The sequence below is a fragment of the Hyla sarda genome, chromosome 8, assembly GCF_029499605.1.
Source record: "Hyla sarda isolate aHylSar1 chromosome 8, aHylSar1.hap1, whole genome shotgun sequence".
In the NCBI taxonomy this organism is placed as follows: domain Eukaryota; kingdom Metazoa; phylum Chordata; class Amphibia; order Anura; family Hylidae; genus Hyla; species Hyla sarda.
Genome location: NC_079196.1, coordinates 123,357,164 through 123,377,799, shown reverse-complemented (window position 1 = coordinate 123,377,799; position 20,636 = coordinate 123,357,164). Strand labels below are relative to the sequence as shown.

General features: G+C 42.7%; 1 protein-coding gene across 2 annotated transcripts in view; it reads left to right on the top strand.

Annotated features, from left to right (window-relative positions):
- The window catches only part of TRPM2 (transient receptor potential cation channel subfamily M member 2), a 577,304-nt gene that overhangs the window by 309,042 nt on the left and 247,626 nt on the right, over window positions 1-20,636 (top strand). The window contains exon 17 of one of the 2 annotated variants that reach the window (XM_056536781.1): window positions 17,247-17,354. The exons of the other annotated variant lie outside the window; for it this stretch is intronic. Within the exon in view, the coding sequence (XP_056392756.1) occupies window positions 17,247-17,354 (108 nt within the window). The remainder of the gene's footprint in view (window positions 1-17,246; window positions 17,355-20,636) is intronic. 2 annotated transcript variants of the gene reach the window in all.

Here is a 20,636-nt window from a genome sequence, read left to right as displayed (position 1 = left end):
TCTGCTCCTGACTGTGTGTTTCAGAAACTACTTGGCTTATTGATGCTTCTGGGCTTGTGTCTTAAATTTTTGGATGTTTAGCACAAGCTAAATACATGCTTAATAGAAATTTCAACATTGATCTTTCAATGTAAGGGGTTATGAAACCCTCTGGTGTACTGCTGATGCCTGCTCCTGACTGTGTGTTTCAGGAACTACTTGGCTTATTGTTGTTCCTGGGCTTGGGCCTTACATTTTTGGATGTTTAGCACGAGCTAAATACATGCTTAATAGTAATTTTAACTTTGATCTTTCAATGTAAGGGGTTATGAAATCCTCTTGGGTACTGCTGTGCCTGCTCCTGACTGTGTGTTTCAGGAACTACTTGGCTTATTGATGCTTCTGGGTTTGGACCTTAAATTTTTGGATGTTTAGCACTAGCTGAATGCATGCTTAATAGAAATGTCAACATTGATCTTTCAATGTAAGGGGTTATGAAACCATCTTGGGTACTGCTGATGCCTGCTCCTGTGTCTTTCAGGAACTACTTGGCTTACTGATGCTTCAGGGCTTGGGCCTTACATTTTTGGATGTTTAGCACTAGCTTACATACATGCTTAATTGAGATTTCAACATTGATCTTTCAATCTTAGGGGTTATGAAATCCTCTTGTGTACTGCTGATGCCTTTTCCTGACTGTGTCTTTCAGGAACTACTTAGCTTACTGATGCTGCTGGACTTGGGCCTTACATTTTTGAATGGTAGCACTGCCTAACATGCATCTTCAATAGAGATTTCAACATTCACCTTTTAATGTTAGGGGTTGTGAACCCCTCTTGTGTACTCATGCTGTTTCCTGTTCCACTCCTGCCCGTTGGTCCTGTGACAGTGTGCGACTCCGCCTCCTCATCCTCCACCGTGTCCTCAGCCTCCACTGAACGAACAAGTCTCAGTGGCCCTTCAGCATACTATGTGTGCAGGGCACGGCAATGTCACGCTGTTCTTCACATAGTTTGCCTTGGTGAAAAGTGTTGGAAACAATGGCTGATCAGGGCAATGGAGACGTTGCGCCTACAACTCACGGCCACATGAGCCCTGTGGGGGCTTGTTAGATTTGGCCCTTTGTACCCACACGCCGGGGTCCGGGACCCTAAAAACTGGGAGTCAAAAGTTTAATTTAAAAATCATTCATTTAAATTTCAAAATCTTAAATTTAAATAAAAAAATCATACATTTCAATAGTCTCCTCATGCTTCAGCCAACTCCAGGCTGTGTCATTCAAGCAATATTTCTAATTCAGATTTCAACATTGATCTTTCAATGTATGGGGTTATGAAACCTTCGGGTATACTGCTGATGCCTGCGCTTAACTGCTCCTGTATCTTTCAGGAATTACTTGGCTTACTGATGCTTCTGGGCTTGGGCCTTAAATTTTTGGATGTTTAGTACCTAGTTGCCTGAAGAAGCTGCACATATGCAGCGAAACGCGTTGCAATCAATAAATCCCTTGATTTTATCCAGCCTCCTGATGGTTCCTCTCTGCGCCGGACAAACTCCTGATTTCTTGGTCATCCTCTCCCGGTTCTATTTCTACTAAGGAGGGCTGCAGTGAACCGATCCATCCATTTTATGCTTGACCTTGTTGTGTGTGGGCGCACAACCAACTTTGGTAAGCGGCCTGGTAATACCTTCCCTCCCCCATTAACAAGACCTGTTGATCCCGTACATGAGGCACCTTCTCCTCTCTCTTTCAATGTAAGGGGATATGAAACCCTCTGGTGTACTGCTGATGCCTGCTCCGGACTGGTTCTGTGTCTTTCAGGAATTACTTGGCTTATTGATGCTTCTGGGCTTGGGCCTTCAATTTTTGGATGTTTGGCACGAGCTAAATACATGCTTAATAGAAATTTCAACATTGATCTTTCAATGTACTGGGTTATGAAACCCTCTGGTGTACTGCTGATGCCTGCTCCTGACTGTGTGTTTCAGGAACTACTTGGCTTATTGATGCATCTGGGTTTGGGCCTTCAATTTTTGGATGTTTATCATGAGCTAAATACATGCTTAATAGAAATTTCAACTTTGATCTTTCAATGTAAGGGGCTATGAAACCCCCTGGTGTACTGCTGATGCCTGCTGCTGTGTCTTTCCGGAATTACTTGGCTTACTGATGCTTCTGGGCTTGGGCCTTGCATTTTTGGATGGTAGCACTAGCTAACATGCATCTTCAATAGAGATTTCAACATTCACCTTTTAATGTTAGGGGTTGTGAATCCCTCTTGTGTACTCATGCTGTTGCCAGCTCCTCTATGTGTCATATAGCAACTACATGGTTTAGTGATGCTGCTGAGCCTAGGATATTACCTATATATGTTTATGCTAGCACTAGGTACAATACATCTCCAATGGCAATGTCAAAATTCATCTTTTATTATTAGAGATTGTGAGGCCCTATTGTCACCGCATCTGCTGCCAACTCCAGGCTGTGCCATTCAGACAATAATTGTCTCCTCATGCTTCAGCCTCATCCAAGCTGTGTCATCCAGCCATTATATGGTCTCCTCTTGCTGCCACCACCTCCACGCTGTGTCATTCACCCACTATATGGCCTCCTCATGCTTCCAACACCTCCACGCTGTGTAATTCAGCCACTATATGGTCTCCTCATGCTTCAGCCTCATCCAAGCTGTCATTCAGCCACTATATGGTCGCCTCATGCTGCCAACACCTCCACGCTGTGTCATTCAGCCACTATATGGTCTCCTCATGCTGCCAACACCTCCACGCTGTGTCATTCAGCCAATATATGGTCTCCTCATGCTGCCAAAACCTCCACGCTGTGTCATTCAGCCACTATATGGTCTCCTCATACTGATGCCACCTCCAGACTTATTGTGCCGCTCTGCGGCAGTGATTCTAAAAACGATGCCAGTAATCTGCATGTTATTGTGAATAACAGTATTATTTCACTACCCCAGCACACTCCATATGCGTTTTAGAACACAGCAAAGTGTTCTATACCCCTATTGAGGTTTTCAGTAGGCTTGAAATAGCCGTTTTTAATATAGATTCACCGCAAATAATTTCTGATCGAAACACATTTTTTCAAAAAAATCTGCGAATCGGCCGAATCAAATTTTTGAAAAGTTCGCTATTCTCTAATACATACTATAGATATTAGGATACTGGCAAAGTTCTGAACTTATGCAAGACATAAAGCAATAAAATATAAAGTACATGTAAAAACCAGGTCCTTTCCTGGAATTAAAATCCAATGATAGGTAGAGAATAAAGAAGAATAACTTAAACAGAACACTTTTAAATATTTTTGGAAGATATCTGCTACCCGTTTTGTTAATTTTTGGCCATAGGTTAATCCTTTAGGTCTAATCTATTTCTAAAGTATACTTGATTAAAAAATGTAATGAAAGCTGGCTGTACACACAGGTTTGAGATTGGCTACAATGGGGCCACTCAGTTTTCCCAGAGCATTCAAACAATTAAAGGGGTTAGCCAGGAAAAAACTTTTTTTTTTATATATCAACTCTATTTATATAATCAGCTCTCTGATGACACATGTCTCGGGAACTGTCCAGAGTAGAAGCAAATCCCCATAGCAAACCTTTTCTACTCTGTGCCGTGCCCGAGACAAGCAGAGATGTCAGCAGAGAGCACTGTTGCCAGACAGAAAAGAACAACTCAACTTCTGCAGCTGGTAATTAGTGGGAGGATAAAGATTTTTTAATAGAAGTAACTTACAAATCTGTTTAACTTTCTGGAGCCAGTTGATATATAAAAAAAAGTTTTTTCCTGGAATACTCCTTTAAGTCCACCATCACCATCAATAAGCTAGATATAATTGGCAGATCAGAGACATATATATATATATATATATATATATATATAGGGCTGCCATCAGAAATTTCAGGGCCCCTTACACAGCTCAAGGCATGGGCCCCCTCCACTACCAGTGGCCTGTTTGAGCCAGCCCCCCAGGGCCAACCCCCAAACCAATTTTAATTTGTAATTATAAATTTCTAATTACTCTATAGCAGAGTGCAGTACACTTCATAGGTATGGACAGGAATTCACCAGCGCTGATCAAAACCACCATGTAAGTTGAAGGAGTAGCTTTATTGGACAATCATGCAATGCGTTTCACTGTACAATGGCAGCTTCATCGGGGCATAGCAGATGTAACAAGGTAGTCTACCTTGTTACACCTGCTATGCCTGATGAAGCTGCCATTGTGCATGAAATGTGTTGCATGATGGTCCAATAAAGCTACTCCTTCAACTTACATGGTGGTTTTGATCAGCTCAGTGAATTCCAGCCCATACCTATGAAGTGTGTCCTTTGTGTTTGCCATATATATAGGCTCCTGTGCCCCCATTAGTAGTTATGGGCCTCTGTGCCCCCATTAGTAGTTATGGGCCTCTGTGCCCCAATTAGTAGTTATAGGCCCCTGTGTCCCCATAAGCAGTTATAGGCCCCTGTGCCCCCATAAGTAGTTATAGGCCCCCTGTGTCCCCATTAGTAGTCATGGGCCTCTGTGCCCCCATTAGAAGTTATAGGCCCCTGTGTCCACATAAGTAGTTATAGGCCCCTGTGCCCCCATAAATAGTTATAGGCCCATTTGCCCCCATAAGTAGTTATATGCCCCTGTGCCCCCATAAGTAATTATAGGCCCCTGTGCCCCCATTAGTTGTTATAGGCCCCTGTGCCCCCATTAGTTGTTATAGGCCCCTGTTCCCCCATTAGTTGTTATAGGCCCCTGTGCCCCTATATATATATATATATATATATATATATATATATATACCCTTGTGCCCCCATATGTTGTTATAGGCCTCTGTGCCTCAATATATATATATATATATATATATATATATATACATATATATATATTTATATATATGTATAGGCCCCTGTGCCCACATATGTTGTTGTAAGCCCCGGACCACTGCCTCTCCGGTCTGGGGCCTATGGGTCAGAGCAATAGGCCCCCGGACCAGCGGAGCAGTAATCGGAGAACTAAAGGCAGCCTGCTGTAACTACCTTTCCGGCTAGCTAGCCACGCCTCTTCCTAGCTGCTCCCCTGTTCAGGCTGTTCTTCTCGACGCCGCTCTCTTCTGACATCAGGGTCAACGTGCTATATCATAGCGCAGCGGACGTGCTGCTGTAGTACCTCCCGGCAGCCACCGGGCAGAGGCCGCCGGCCCCGGAGGTATGTGGAGCAGTGCAGCGGGACTGTTTGACTGACTTACTGACTGTACATAGTAGGGTCAGTCAGTATATAGTGAGCCCCCCCACCCAAGCAGTCAGTGAGTGACACTGACTCCCAAGACATTAAAAAAAAAAGTGTTGAGCCTAACCGGGTCCCATACTGGGGTGCCGGTTGTACCCCCCTGATGGTGGCCCTGGATATGAGATAAATATATAGCTATGAGATAGATAGATAGATAGATAGATATGAGATAGATAGGTAGGTAGATAGATATATAGATAGATATACAGCAACCGAAGAATGCAGCAGCACACTGCCAGCACAAGGATATAGGTGAAACATGAATATGCAGTTAAAACATGGAGAGCTATACAGCTATGGTGTAATAGATGCAAATGTGAAACTATGAAATAGTGAGGCACTTAGCTCGCAAATTTGTCTCCGCCGGCGGTCAAATAGCTTGGACCGTCCCACCGCGATAAGGTGGCCTCATTGGGATGGACCCTACACTGTGAATATGCCTCTGTGTGAACAATTCAGTAAGCATGGCAGGGTCTGGAACATCCAAGACACCTTATATACACACCTGATAGAGGTGGGTGGGGTGCAAGGCCAACATGGAGGTAGCCACTCCCCCATATGTGCAATACAGACAAAGAATAAGTCAGCCAGCACTTTAGTTGATACCAAACTATTATATGGACCTGGCCTACAGGTGCACGCTACTAGGCTAGATATACAGCAACAGAAGAATGCAGCAGCACACTGCCAGCACAAGGATATAGGTGAAACATGAATATGCAGTTAAAACATGGAGAGCTATACAGCTATGGTGTAATAGATGCAAATGTGAATATATAGATAGATAGATATGAGATAGAGAGATAAATAGATATGAGAAATAGATAAATAGATAGATAGATAGATAGATAGATAGATAATGATATAGATAGATAGGTTGGTAGGTAGATAGATAGAAAGAAATGAGATAGATATGAGATAGATAGATAGAAAGGAGATAGATAGATAGATAGATAGATAGAGAGGAGATAGATAAACAAGGATAAGTTGGCCAGCACATACTGATACCGAAATAACTGCATGGACCTTGCATACAGGTGCCCGCTGCTAGGCTGAATATACATAAACAGGAGAATACAGCAGCACACTGTTAGCACAAAGATACAGATAAAACATGAAATGTTATATAGGTATAATGCAAAAAATGAAAAAGCGAGGTACTTAGCTCACAATTTGGCGCCCAAATAGTTTGGACCATCCCACCACGGTAAGGTGACCTCATTGGGACAGACCCTACACTGTGAATATGCCTCTGTGCAATCAGTTAAACAGGCATTGCAAGGTCTGAGACATCCGCACCTTATGCAGCACCTAATAGAGGTGGGTGAGGTGCAGGAGCCAACATGGAGGTAGCCACTCCCCTATATGTGTAACACAAACAAGGATAAGTTGGGCAGCACATACTGATACCGAAACTACTGCACCGAAACTATTTGGCTGCCAAATTGTGAGCTAAGTACCTCACTTTTTCACTTTTTCATTTTTTGCATTATACCTATATAACATTTCATGTTTTATCTGTATCTTTGTGCTAACAGTGTGCTATTGTATTCTCCTGTTTATAGATAGATAGATAGATAGATAGATAGATAGATATCCACATAGAGAAAAATAGCAGCACTCCAGTTTCACGTGGGAAAAGTGTATGGCTTTATTCACCAAACATCAGAGCGCCGTTTCGTCCGTCTCTCACGGCCATACACTTTTCCCACGTGAAGCTGGAGTGCTGCTATTTTTCTCTATGTGGATATCTTTGGGACTGTGATAAAGTCTATTCTTCACTACACCTACACCACTCCAAGTGCTGCCCTGTTTCTGGAAGTAGATAGATAGATAGATATGAGATAGATAGATAGATAGATAGATAATAGATATGAGATAGATAGATATGAGATAGATAGATAAATATGAGATATATGAGATAGATAGATAAATATGAAATAGATAGATAGATATGAGATAGATATGAGATAGATAGATACAAAAATATGAGATACATAGATAGATATGAGATAGATAGATAGATAGATAGATAGATATGAGATAGATAGATAAATATGAGGTAGATAGATAAATATGAGATAGATAAATATGAGATAGATAGACAGATATGAGATAGATAGATAGATAGAAGATAGATAGATGATAGATAGATAGATAGATAGATAGATAGATAGATAGGAGATAGATAGATAATAGATATGAGAGATAGATATGAGATAGATAGATAATAGATATGAGATAGATAATAGATATGAGATAGATAGATATGAGATAGATAGATAAATATGAGATAGATAGATAAATATGAGATAGATAGAGAGATAGATATGAGATAGATGAGATAGATAGATACATAAATATGAGATACATAGATAGATATGAGATAGATAGATAAATATGAGGTAGATAGATAAATATGAGATAGATAAATATGAGATAGATAAATAATAGATATATAGATATGAGATAGATAGATATGAGATAGATAGACAGATATGAGATAGATAGATGATAGATAGATAATAGATAGATAGATATATAGATAGATAGGAGATAGATAGATCAGTGTTTCTCCAGCGTGGTGCCTCCAGCTGTTGCAATACTACAACAGCAGCCCACACAGCCAAAGGCATGCTGGTAGTGGTAGTTTTGCAACAGCTGGGGGCACCCTGCTGGAGAAACACTGGAATTAGCCATTAACCTCTAACACCCAATCACCACCCCACCCCAGAAAATTACTTACCCAGATGGGAGGAACCAGCGATGGGCAGGGGAAGTCTTTCGTTTCTCAGCGGCGCGGGTGGGTGTCTGGTTCTGTAGTTGAGCAGGAAATAAAGCAAAATCCTGCTCCACTAGGGCTGCACAGCAGGGAAGCATGAGGGGGAGGGGCCTGAACGTCCGTGCATATACACCGGCATTGCCGCGGCCCCTGAGTTGTATTTAAAGGGCCCACAATGTTTAAAAATAAAATAAAAAAATGATGCTGGCAGTGGCGGGCCCCTTCTCAGGCTTGGAAATGTATGTTACCACATAACTTCCGTACGGCTGGAGATATTTCAATACCTGGTACACATATTACGGGTTGGGATATGAGGATGGGATATGAGGTTGGGATATGAGGACGGGATAGGAGGTCAAGATAGGAGGATGGGATATGAGGATGGGATATGAGGTCTAGATAGGAGGTCGAGATAGGAGGTTGAGATATGAGGATGGGAAATGAGGTCAGGATAGGAAGTCGGGATAGGAGGTCGGGATACGAGGACGGGATATGAGGACGGGATAGGAGGTCGAGATAGGAGGTCGAGATAGGAGGACAGGATAGGAGGTCGGGATAGGAGGTTGAGATAGGAAGTCAGGATAGGAGGTCGAGATAGGAGGTCGGGATAGGAGGACAATGGCGACACAAGACTTCTGGAGGTGATGGGATTTAGCGGTGCTGGTCAGGAGTGGACACGTCAGGTAGGTAAAGGAATAGTTTTTATTTGAATAATGCAACGCGTTTCACCACAGGTGCGGCTTCATCCTCACCAGCGCTGCTGAATCCCATCACCTCCAGAAGTCTTGTGTCGCCATTATCCTGCTTGGATGGGAAGGCTGCAGGCCGGATCTTATTCCTCACCCATGCTGACCATTGTTGTGTGTGAGTTCCCACAACCGCATCTGGTAAGGGTATTACCTATTATATTTCCTGGACCCTGTACCTGCGGTATTACGCTATGGAGCGCTCTTCCTTGTTTTTCTAGGGCTAGGAGGACGGGATAGGAGGTCAGGATAGGAGGTCGGGATAGGAGGTCGAGATAGGAGATCGGGATAGGAGGTCGGGATAGGAGGTCGGGATAGAAGGTTGGGATATGGGGTTGGGATATGACAACGATATATGAGGACGGGATATGAAGTTAAAAGCTTCCTCTGCTGATTTTCCTCCACAACAAGGATTAGGAAGGAAAAACCAGGCAACACCGGGTACTCAGCTAGTATATATATATATATATATATATATATATATATATATAAAACAATATAAAATAACAGAGAGGGTTTTGCAAATCGTCAAATGACTGCCAGTAAACAATTGCTTATAATTACAAAATGATGGTCAGCCAAATTTGACGCACCTTTTAGGCTAGGTTGCCACACAAGTTTTTCTTCTGGTGTTTTTTTTTTTAAACTGCCTCTGCAGTATTTGAGCCACTGCCAGTCGAGGATTCAAAATAAATAGGAAATACAGTATAAAGGAAGGACTTAAACTTCTCTAGAAATGAGTGAGCTGAATATGACAAACCTGGATTGGACCCAAACTTTAGGATTTTTCTGGCTCAGCGAACAGTCAAGCTTTTACCGGTTTGGCTCGTGCGAGCTAGTAAATAGCGCTAAAAAACCTGAAAGCATGTTTTTTGGCAGACAGAAGAAGTAGGGTGGGCAGGGGGCATTGAGATTATGTAGGCAAAGCAGCAGATCACATGATAACCAGGGTCTATCATGTGATTTGCTGCTTAATGTGTCAATCAAGCACAAAGGCCAATAGGTCACACCCAGGGACACAGATAAAAGGGCACTGACGTCGCCCACAGAGGTTAGAGCGCTGGGACCTTCTGCAGAGAGCAGACAGAGAAAGGGAGAGAGCCAGACAAAGGGACAATTAGCTGTTTTGATTTTGGTGTTGATATACTTGTCAATTCATGAAGCCAGGGCACCGTAAGTCTATATACGGTCTGAGGTGGAGACAGCTTTTCCTGGGCCAGGCATGGAGGCAATGAACACACTGACGCCGCATTACGGATAACTGTCTTTTACTGAGCCAGTTGCAGATGGTACAACACACACAGTACAGAGCAAAGTAGAAGAAATGCAGTGTAACCCTTGGGAGCCCTATTGCCTTGCTGGGATTTTTGGTGCTTTTCATCCACTTGGATAAGATATGCTTGAGACTTTTAGATAAGGAGATATCCCACGCTGACTAGGGTTTTTTAAGGTCCAATTTCACTGACACCGCCAGGGTATGACTCACCAACATCTGGACGGGGGAACACTTGCAGAATGGCAGGGCTGACTTGAATAGTAGTTTTTCTTCAGGCTTCCCTCTGGATCACCTCACACTTCTTCCAACTCTTTTCCAACATCACATGGAGCTCTGCACACAGCAGTGACTTAAATTGGTCTCTGGTAAACTGAAACTGGACTAGGGCAACTCCCCCCCACATATACAATACAAGAATACTGTAAATATAGTAAAGTGCTCAAACATAGTAAACAATAGAACAGTGGGCAGGAGCAGCAGGCATGCCCAAGTAGAGCCGCAGTCCACAGGACACCTTGGTGCTAAGACACCACAAGATCACAAAGAGAGGAGAAATAGGTACAGTTAGTGATTAGAAAGAGAGAGATAAAGATAAGAATACACAAAAACAAGTTATAAGGAGATACCATAAATCCATAACCTTATTCAAGGCTCATACCTGCATATACCTGAATTGAATAGTGTTCCTGAAGGTGCATTGATCTGTGCCACCCACCCACAAAGTATATTCAAGTGGCACCTACTGTATATACCTATAAGGACATGTCAACACTGTAGTGAATATGATAGATTTCCTCAAACACCATCAGTACGCATTGTGCTGTCATCCCTGCCACCCAAAAAGCGCATTAAAGTTACACGTATTTAGCCTGTAGTGTTATACAGTTCTGGTGCATTTAATATTGTTCCGCAAACACTTTCAGTACTCATTGTGCTGTCTCCTCATTCAAAGCATTAAAACTTCGATTTGATAAGTAGGTTGGTGAAAAATCACCCAAAAAGGATAAAAGTAATCCAAAAAAACATGTCTGGAAAACGAGTTGGTAGACAGGGTAGAGGGCAGAAGATCCCTGCCACGTTCTCTGCCAGTAAGAATGTTCATGGCAGTACTAGTACAAATAGCGGCAACAGCAGCCAGGTGTCGTGTGGTAGCCATATCAGTCATCCCAAGTTCTCACTGCCTGAGAGAGGTTATGTGGTTTCAAAGGAGGATCTGGCTTTACTTGAATATTTATGTCATACGACTTCTGAGGAGGAAGACTCTGACAATATAATGATGAGCCACCACCCAGTGGATTCCTTTGCGTCTACACTCACATAGGGAAGTGGAAAGGTCCATCCTGACGCTGTGCTTCCTCATCTCTAGCTTTGCCTTTTCCCCCTCCCCACACACACTGAAAGATACTCAGAAAGATAGCACTAGCAACGAGGAGAAGTTGTGTGGGGAAAGTCGAGCTTTGGAGTGTATTGGCGAGGTGGTAGAGGTCGAATTAGTGGTTGAGCCCAGCACAAGCGGGACTGGTGGTGGTAAGCATGGTGGAGATACTGTAAGGTGTCGAGGTGGCTATGCTGAGGGGAACAAGGAGCCCAAGAAGTTCATTCAGAGAGGAGTGGTGTGGACAATGAGGAGTTTGATGATGATGTGATGTTGGACAGGATGTGGGAACCACCTTGGCATGAGCTGACGTGTTCAGAGCAGGAGGGTAGTGGCAGTGTCAGCAAAAAAGAGTGTAGCTGAGGTCGGAGAAAAAAAACTGTGAAATGTAAAAGGTGTAGGGCTGCTGGTCAAATGAACTCAGGTGACAGCAGCGCTGCATGTTTAGGTTCCATTAAAAAAACCATCTCAAGGAGAGGCACAGTCAGGTGGTGCAGTCCCTGTCCGATTTTCTCATTTGTGGAACTTCTTTTCCACCTTCTCCTAATAGGGTTTGCCCAGCCCAGGTGACACATACCCAGTCGTCTATTTTGCAAAGGAAGCCATCCCTGCTTTGCACAATCATGTGGTGGAGAGGGTGGGCCACTCCATGAACTTGTCTGTGTGCAGAACAGTGCATGCCACGGTTGATACATAGGGGGAAATTTATCAAAACCTCTGCAAAGGAAAAGTTGCCCAGTAGTGATCTGATAGCAACCAAAACTTTTTCAGAGGTCTTTTTAAAAATGAAAGAAGAAATCTGATTGGTTGCTATGGGCAACTGGGCAACTTTTCCTCTGGACAGGTTTTGATAAATTTCCCCCATGGAGTAGTAGCTACAGACAGGTGCAATACATGTCTTTTATGGCCCACTAGGTCAACATCCTGCAGAATGAGGCTCCATCGCAACAATGCCAGGAAATTATAGAGACAACTCCACGGTAGTGCCTTTGCTCCTTCTCCTCCTCCATGGACATCTTGCACCCCATGGGGAAGAGCGCAGCTTATTCTCCTCCTCCTCCCCTACTATCCTTTCATCGCTGCAAAATCAAGTGCTGCCATGCTGTGCTGTACCTGCTGAGTCTGGGCGAGAAAAGCCACATGGTGGAGGAGCTGCTGCCTTGACTGCAACAAGAGGTTTCACACTGGTTCCTAAGTCATGAGCTGACATTGGGAAACGTCGCCTATAATGGCACAAACATCGTCAAAGCGCCATGTCTAGGTGGCACGACACACTTGTGGTCAAATATATATAAGTAAAATTTTTATTTAAGCCATATAAATAATAATAACAACAAGAATAGTTGCCAACCACGTCCCTTAAAACAGGTAGGCAAACACAGTTCAACACATAGAGAGAATTATCAGAATGTAATCAATGTACATCAAAATACAATAAAGTGCTGAGACATATGGAGAAAGTAATGGGGGACAAAAGTGGGGCTGAAAAAAAGAAGAAGAGAAAGAAAAGGGAAAAGTATAGGCCAAGGGAAGGAAAGAAAGAGTATATATAGGGTAGCAATAGCAGGGGATATAAGAGAAAGGAAAGAAAAGTAAAAATGGAGTTGCAGACAAGACAGAGAAACAACTTACCACAAGGATCAGCTGTGACCCCCCTGTGCTGTTGGAGAGGGCATATAATGTAGTGTAGGGTAGGGTAGAGGGTTGGACCTCAGGGGAATATATAAAAGTGACCTAGTGAGGCTGAGAGGAGATTTGGGAGTGGAGATCTCTAAAATCAGGGGAAGAGAGAAACTCAAGCCATGGGGACCAGATCCTATAGTGTTTGTCCACACAGCGTTTGTCAGCTAGGAGTTCTTCCGTCTTATATAGGTGAGCTGTTTCCTGAATCCAGGACAAGAGGGTAGGAGGGAGAGTAGATCTCCACAGTCTCGGTATTATTGTTCTGGCAGCCAGAAGAAGAAAACGAATATGAGAACCAGACCATCATGACAAAGGAGAAGGAAGGATGGAAAGTAAGAGGGTTTCTGGGTCCAGAGGCAGACAAACATGTGTAAGTCGATGTATTACGTCTAGGACCTGAGACCAGAAAGAGGTAAGGATCAGACACGTCAGCCAGATATGTTGGATGGAGCCACCAGGGGCCCAACATTGCTAGCACGTGTCCGACAAGGAGGGATAAAAGCGGGAGAGAAGGGCTGGGACCCTGTATTATCTGGTCAATAATTTATAATTTGTCTCCTGTGCTTTGCACGATATTGACAGTTTATGACAAGTGGTCAGGGCCGCTTGCCATCCCTCCTCGGTGAAAGCATGACTCAACTCTCTCTCCCAGCTAAGGTGGAAAGGGAGGGGGTGTATGTGAAAGGTGTCTAAAAATAAACCATAGAGAGAGCTGATTGGATGAGGTGCCAACGATGTGGAAACGCACATGGACTCAAACGGTGTAAGTGAGCGGTCTAAGGGTTGTCTTAGATGTGTCATAAAAATGGCATAGCTGGGCATATTGGAAAGTGGAGGACAATGAGTGGGTTTCGTCAGGTAGGATCATGTCAAGGTTTTGAGGTCAGTAGAAGTCAAGAAAGAGAGAAAGGGTGTCCCATGGTTTCTACTTTTACCCAGAAAAGAGGCAGAGGAGTAAGCTGGAGGGAAGGAGGTATTGTCAAATATAGGTGTCAGCGGACCATCATCAAATATTCCTTGGGAACTTGTCCAGGTGCCAAGCCAGTGGCAGTTAAATTTGTGTTCGGTTTAGCTATTCATATGCTTTTAAACATGGCTTGCTTTTCCTACAGCGCCTAAATGCTCTTCCACAACACCGCCTTATTTGCGACATACTGGTACGGTGGAACTTCACTTTTGCCTGGGCTGCCTGGCTGGGGCAAAATCCAAATTTATTGCTGTTGCTTATGCAAGCACCTTGCAGCCAGCCAGGGCTGCTGGGCAAATTGAAATAGATTTTTTTTTAGAAACCTGCTGAATGGGGGCCAGTCTCCTCTCTCCGCAGAGTCAAGGACACATTACCTTTGCTAGCAAAATTCTAATTGGTTGCGGTTGCTTCTGCAAACCCCCCATCGGCCAGCCAGGGCTGCTGGCCAAATTTGAATAAATTTTTATGGAAACCTGCTGAACGGGGGTCCAGTCTCCACTCTCTGCAGAGTCAACGCTACACTACCTCTGCCAGCAAAATTCAAATTGATTGCGGTTGCTAACCAGGGGTCCAGTCTCCACTCTCTGCAGAGTCAACGCTACACTACCTCTGCCAGCAAAATTCAAATTGATTGCGGTTGCTAACCAGGGCTGCTACCAAATTCACATCAATTTTTTTGGAAACTTTCTAATGACTGGTGCAAAATTCTAATTGATTTTTAAGGTTTCTCAACCTGCTGTATGCAGGATACTATACCTTCCTCCAGTAAACCACTCTGACATGCTGAAAGTTGCTATTGCAACTTCCCTGTAGCCAGCCAGGCCTGGGTCACCTGGCTGGCCGAATTTGAATTAATTTTTATTCCTCCAGTAAGCCATTTTGACATGTTCTGCTGGTAGTTTCAGCTAAGTCTACCCATACACAACCCAGGCATGTCAGCATCACCAGTTCAGGAACCATATAACTGAATTTTTATTTTAAATTCAAAATTAAAAAACTTCTTTTAAACATTCTCAAATGTACCATATTTATCAGCATATAACACACATTTTTTAAGCTAAAATTTTCTATCTGCGTGTTCTATGCCGATAAACTCTTTCTGGCCCCGCAAAAGCCACTGCGGTTCAATTATTTAAAGCGGCCGCTTTAAATCATGTAACTGCAGCGGTTTCTGTGGGGCCAAAGTCCCACTGCCACTGCCCGATTCCCTCCCCACCCCCGACTTTCATATTTTCCTGACGAGTGACGTCCTCAACACAAATTTCGTTGGAAAAATGAGGGTGCATGTTATAGGCCGGTGCATCGTATACCCCAATAAATACGGCAATTTAAAAACATCCATCTCCCTGATACTACCAGTCCGTAATCTCCTGCTGTACGCTATTGACAGAAGTCCACCTTCTCATTCTGTATGCTAGTAACGTCAGTCAGCCACCACCTGCTGTATGCTGACCACTACCGGTAACACCAATCCACTATCACCCTACTTCCAGCCAGGCCTAATTGACACAACCCATCATCCACAAAAAAAGGGCTAATTTTTGGCACGCTGGGATAAAGCCACTGTGTCTTTTCATGCCTCCTTATGCATATTAAGACTGGCAGGCATCTACTGACAACCATGGATACTTTATGCCGCTTAATTTTGGTGTGAATAGGCCTAAAAATGGGCAAGCTGTAATAGCTACCATAGGTTACCGTATGTCGCCATAACTGAGCCTTAAAAACTCTTTAAAACTACTTGAATACATTACTAGAAGTGTTACACAGGGGTTTAGAGGTGTTAGTCAATTTTATAAGCATTTAAAAGTTGAAAACGGAAAGTAGTAATGGAGAACTCTCCTGAATATTCCTTCTTGGTTACTTTATTCCAGTTGTGGCGGAACCAACCTCGCCACTGTTCACTGGAGAAGCCTGGTTGCCCGCCTCCTACCTGCTGACTATGGCCCCTGGTAAATTTGTACTTTGAAATAACTGATTTGGGCATGTTATATTATGCTGCTACTGGCCCAATTAAGAACCATCTGGGGACATACTGTGGAGTTACTGGGTGGCCACCATTTCATTTATCAGAGGCACATGGTGAGAACAATGGAGTCTGCCTCTATCCCTGGAGATAATTGGATTTCTTTGTGCTGGGTGATAATTGGATTTCTTCCCAGTCGTCTGGGGGGAGGGAGGTATGGGTAAAGTGTGAAGGGCTTATGTTGAAGCCACTGCGATTGACTATTGTCCACTATGTTCCACAGTTTTCCTTCAGGTCCCCTAGGGGAGTGTCCACCTGATTTGTAAAGTGGGAAGGGTTTATGTTGAAGATTGGCTACTGTCCACTAGGTGTTAAGTCTTCTTTCAGGTCCCCTAGGGGAGTGTCCACCTGGTGGAGACCTGTATAAATACCGGGCAGGTAGCCCCAGAGAGACCACTGCTTGACCTTCAACACGGAGCCTTGTCTCGTTCTTGGGGGGATTCACTGTATGCTGAGAGGGACTGACTGCCAGGAGTGTAAGCCACTTGGGGAGCTTTTCCTGTTCGTCCACTAGCAGCTATTCGTGAGTGCTATTGTGTATCAAGCTCGGGAGTTTGGTGTTCTGCAGTAGCTGTGCCTGTCTCACAGAAAGGGGCATATCGCCTAAACGGATTTTAACCCCTTGTCTGCGGAAACGGTCTGTTACACCAGTATACTGCGATATATGTAATAAACGCAAGATGCAGGGGAGCGGGTCATGGACGTGAGGCAGGGGAGAACACAGGTGGAGGGCGACAATTGTTTCACTCTACCTATCAGCGCTTCATCTGGCCCAGACTGACGTAGACACGTCAGACTACATTTAATTATGTGTTATAAATGTGCTTAGGGGCTTATTTCATTGCCGGATTCCAGTCCGAACTTTTCAAAAGTTCGCTCAACTGTAGACTTCCCCTTCCTCTTGAATCTACTTCTGGCTTTGGCTCAGAAACTGCAGTGGCAGTTTTCCAAAATAACACCAGAAAAAACTTTGTGGAAACCTAGCCTTAGTAAGTAAATTTTATGTATTGCTAGCCTATTGCAGCTGAAAATTGTGTTTTCTTTTTCATTTTTTTCCATTAAAATACTAAAATTATTGATACCTAACAATATTTCTTATCCCAGGAAAGACGAGGAAGTAGTCCAGATTCAAGTTATGAAGAAAGAAAACAACACAGAAGTGTTTCCTGATGATCCAGCACCTACTGAAACTATAAAAAGTAAAGTTCCAAGTTAAGTATGCCTATAACAGTAAGGTAACATCTGTCTTCTGTTGGTTTGTGATAACACTAACAATTCCTACTAGAATACTAGAGCATATTTTGGTGTGGTGCCAGACAGAGATTCAACCCCCATGAAGCACTGAACTATATATACATACAAGTTGTTTAGATACATAAATCTTGATGCATGTACAATCAGTATAATGTTTATGGGTACTAGCAAGTTGATTAGATACATGTACCCTGTAAAGTATGTATTTACTTACAAAAATGAACGGGATGGAGATTTGACCTATATGCTAAGATCAGTCTGCATTAGTACCAAGACAAACATCACTTACTAATAATTTATGCATGAGGTTAAGAAGACACATTTATGTACTTATATATTTATGGATTCAAATATTTAAAATGAAACAAAATATAGATGACCTAAACTTAGGATAACCTCCCAATATTATATTCTTGGAAACCACTTTCTTAACTAGCTGCTTTCTTGACTAAAGAACCCTCTGGAAAACATTCCACAAAATAATATTACATGAAACATACTTGATATTGTTATTTGAAGCTGACGAATCCGAATTTGTTAAGAATTTCATGAAAAATTTGATTTGCAACAATGCGGATATCTCAGCGATTCTATCGCGTGAATCGCTTCATTAAACTCCATTTAGTGCGGTCCAGGCTATCTAAAGTGGTGGATCCACATGTGAGGACATGGGGCAAGGAACCCTGGGAAGGCGGGAAGGCAAGGTGGAGATGGCAGGATGCAGATTATCAGCAGCCAGTCACCCCTGTGATGTCATAGCCCTATATAATCGGCAGCCATATTCCGGCTAGTCACTTCATTCATTACACTGCAGAGAGATGGGATGGACAGCAGCGTTTCACCTCCTAGTCACATTAGTGTTCTGGTGGACAGAGAGCATTGCTTTTTTTTCACTGAAAATTATTTTTTCTGTAGACATTAACCTCCCAGTCACTTTTTACAGCATTGTATTACAGAGAGGGGGCAGAGAACTGTGTGTTGCCTCATACATTTCAACAAGATACCTCAATTTCATAAACCTTAGCAGAGGAGGAAGGAATAATTTTTCAGTGCAATCGTGTCTTTGTTCCACAACAAATCATCTGCTGGTAATACTAGTTTGTAGACGGCATAATACCCAGCAGTTCATTCCTCTAATAGTCTGTGACAGAGGGCAATTTTGGGTTTAGTACACAGCCTTTGTACACTGTTGTGTACTGTTGTTGTTGTGCAAAAGTAAGTGCATACCACATACCTACATCTAAGTAGTGTACTATTTTGTAGCTGTTAATCTTTCAAGGGCCTAGATACTGTGAAAGTCCAGGCAAAAGAAATAACCAGCTGGTGTTTTACTAAAATACGTTTGTTTTATTAAGCGTACTGTAGCACATTTTTCTGCCCTCTTTGTTCCACAACAAATGGTCTGCTGTCTATACTAGTCTGTAGACAGTATAATACAGTGGGGATCAAAAGTTTGGGCACCCCAGGTAAAAATTTGTATTAATGTGCATAAAGAAGAAAAATAGAAAATCTCCAAAAGGCATCAAACTACAGGTTAGACATTCCTATAAAATGTCAACAAAATTTAGATTTTATTTCCATCATTTACACTTATAAAATAACAGAAAACAAAAAAATGGCATCTGCACAAGTTTGAGCACCCTGCAGAATTTATAACATGCACTGCCCCCTTTGCAAAACTGAGACCTGCCTGTGTCATGGATTGTTCTCAATCATCATCTGGGAAGACCAGGTGATGTCAATTTCAAAGGTTTTAAATGCCCAGACTCATCTGACCTTGCTCCAACAATCAGCACCATGGGATCTTCTAAGCAGTTGTCTAGAAATCTGAAACTTAAAATAGCTGACGCTCACAAAGCTGGAGAAGGCTATAAGAAGATAGCAAAATGTTTTCAGATGTCAATATCCTCTGTTCGGAATGTAATTAAGAAATGGTAGTCATCAGGAACAGTAGAAGTTAAAGCAAGATCTGGAAGACGAAGAAAAATATCAGACAGAACAGCTCGCAGGATTCTGAGAAAAACAATTCAAAACCCATGTTTGACTGCACAATCCCTCCAGAAAGATCTGACAGACTCTGGAGTTGTTGTACACCATTTCACTATAAAGAGATACTTGTACAAATCTGGTCTTCATGTAAGAGTCATCAGAAGAAAACCTCTTCTATGTCCTCACCACAAAAATCAGCATTTGAACTTTGCAAATGAACATATAGACAAGCCTGATGCATTTTGGAAACAAGTTCTGTGGACCGATGAGATTAAATTGAACTTTTTGACGGGAATGAGCAAAGGTACGTTTGGAGAAGAAGGGGAACAGAATTTAATTAAAAGAACCTCTGTCCAACTGTTAAGCATCGGGGTGGATCAATCATGCTTTGGGGTTGCATTGCAGCCAGTGGCACTGGGAATATCTCACGAGTAGAAGGAAAAATGGATTCAATAAAATGTCAGAAAATTTTGGATGCTAACTTGATGCCATCTGTGAAAAAGCTGAAGTTAAAGAGAGGATGGCTTCTACAAATGGATAATGATCCTAAACACACCTCGAAATCCACGAGGGATTACATCAAGAGGCGTAAACTGAAGGTTTTGCCATGGCCTTCACAATCTCCTGACCTCAACATAATTGAAAATGTATGGATAGACCTTAAAAGAGAAGTGCATGATAGACAGCCCAGAAATCTCAAAGAACTGGCTACAAAAAGTGTTTACAAGCTGTGATACTTGCCAAAGGGGGGAGTACAAGATATTAACTCTGCAGGGTGCCCAAACTTTTGCAGACGCCATTGTTTTGTTTTCTGTTAATTTGAAAATGTAAATGATGGACATAAAATCTAACTTTTGTTGACATATTGTAAGAATGTCTAATCTGTAATTTGATGCCTTTTTGAGATTTTTCCATCTTTCCTTGGCTTCTTTATGCACATTAATACAAATTTTTACCTGGGGTGCCCAAACTTTTGATCCCCACTGTACATACCCAGCAGTCCATTTCTAATAGTCTGTGAGAGTACAATTTTGGGTTTAGTACACAGCGACTGTGTGCTGCAGCACTGTTGTGTACTGCCGGTGTTGTGCAAAAATATGTATTTTTAAGCGTACTGTAGTGTATTTTTCTGCCCTCAAAAGTGCATACCACATACCTACATCTAAGTAGTGTACTATTTTGTACCTGTTAAACTCTCAAGGGCATAGATACTGTGAAAGTACAGGCAAAAGTAATCACCAGCTGGTGTTT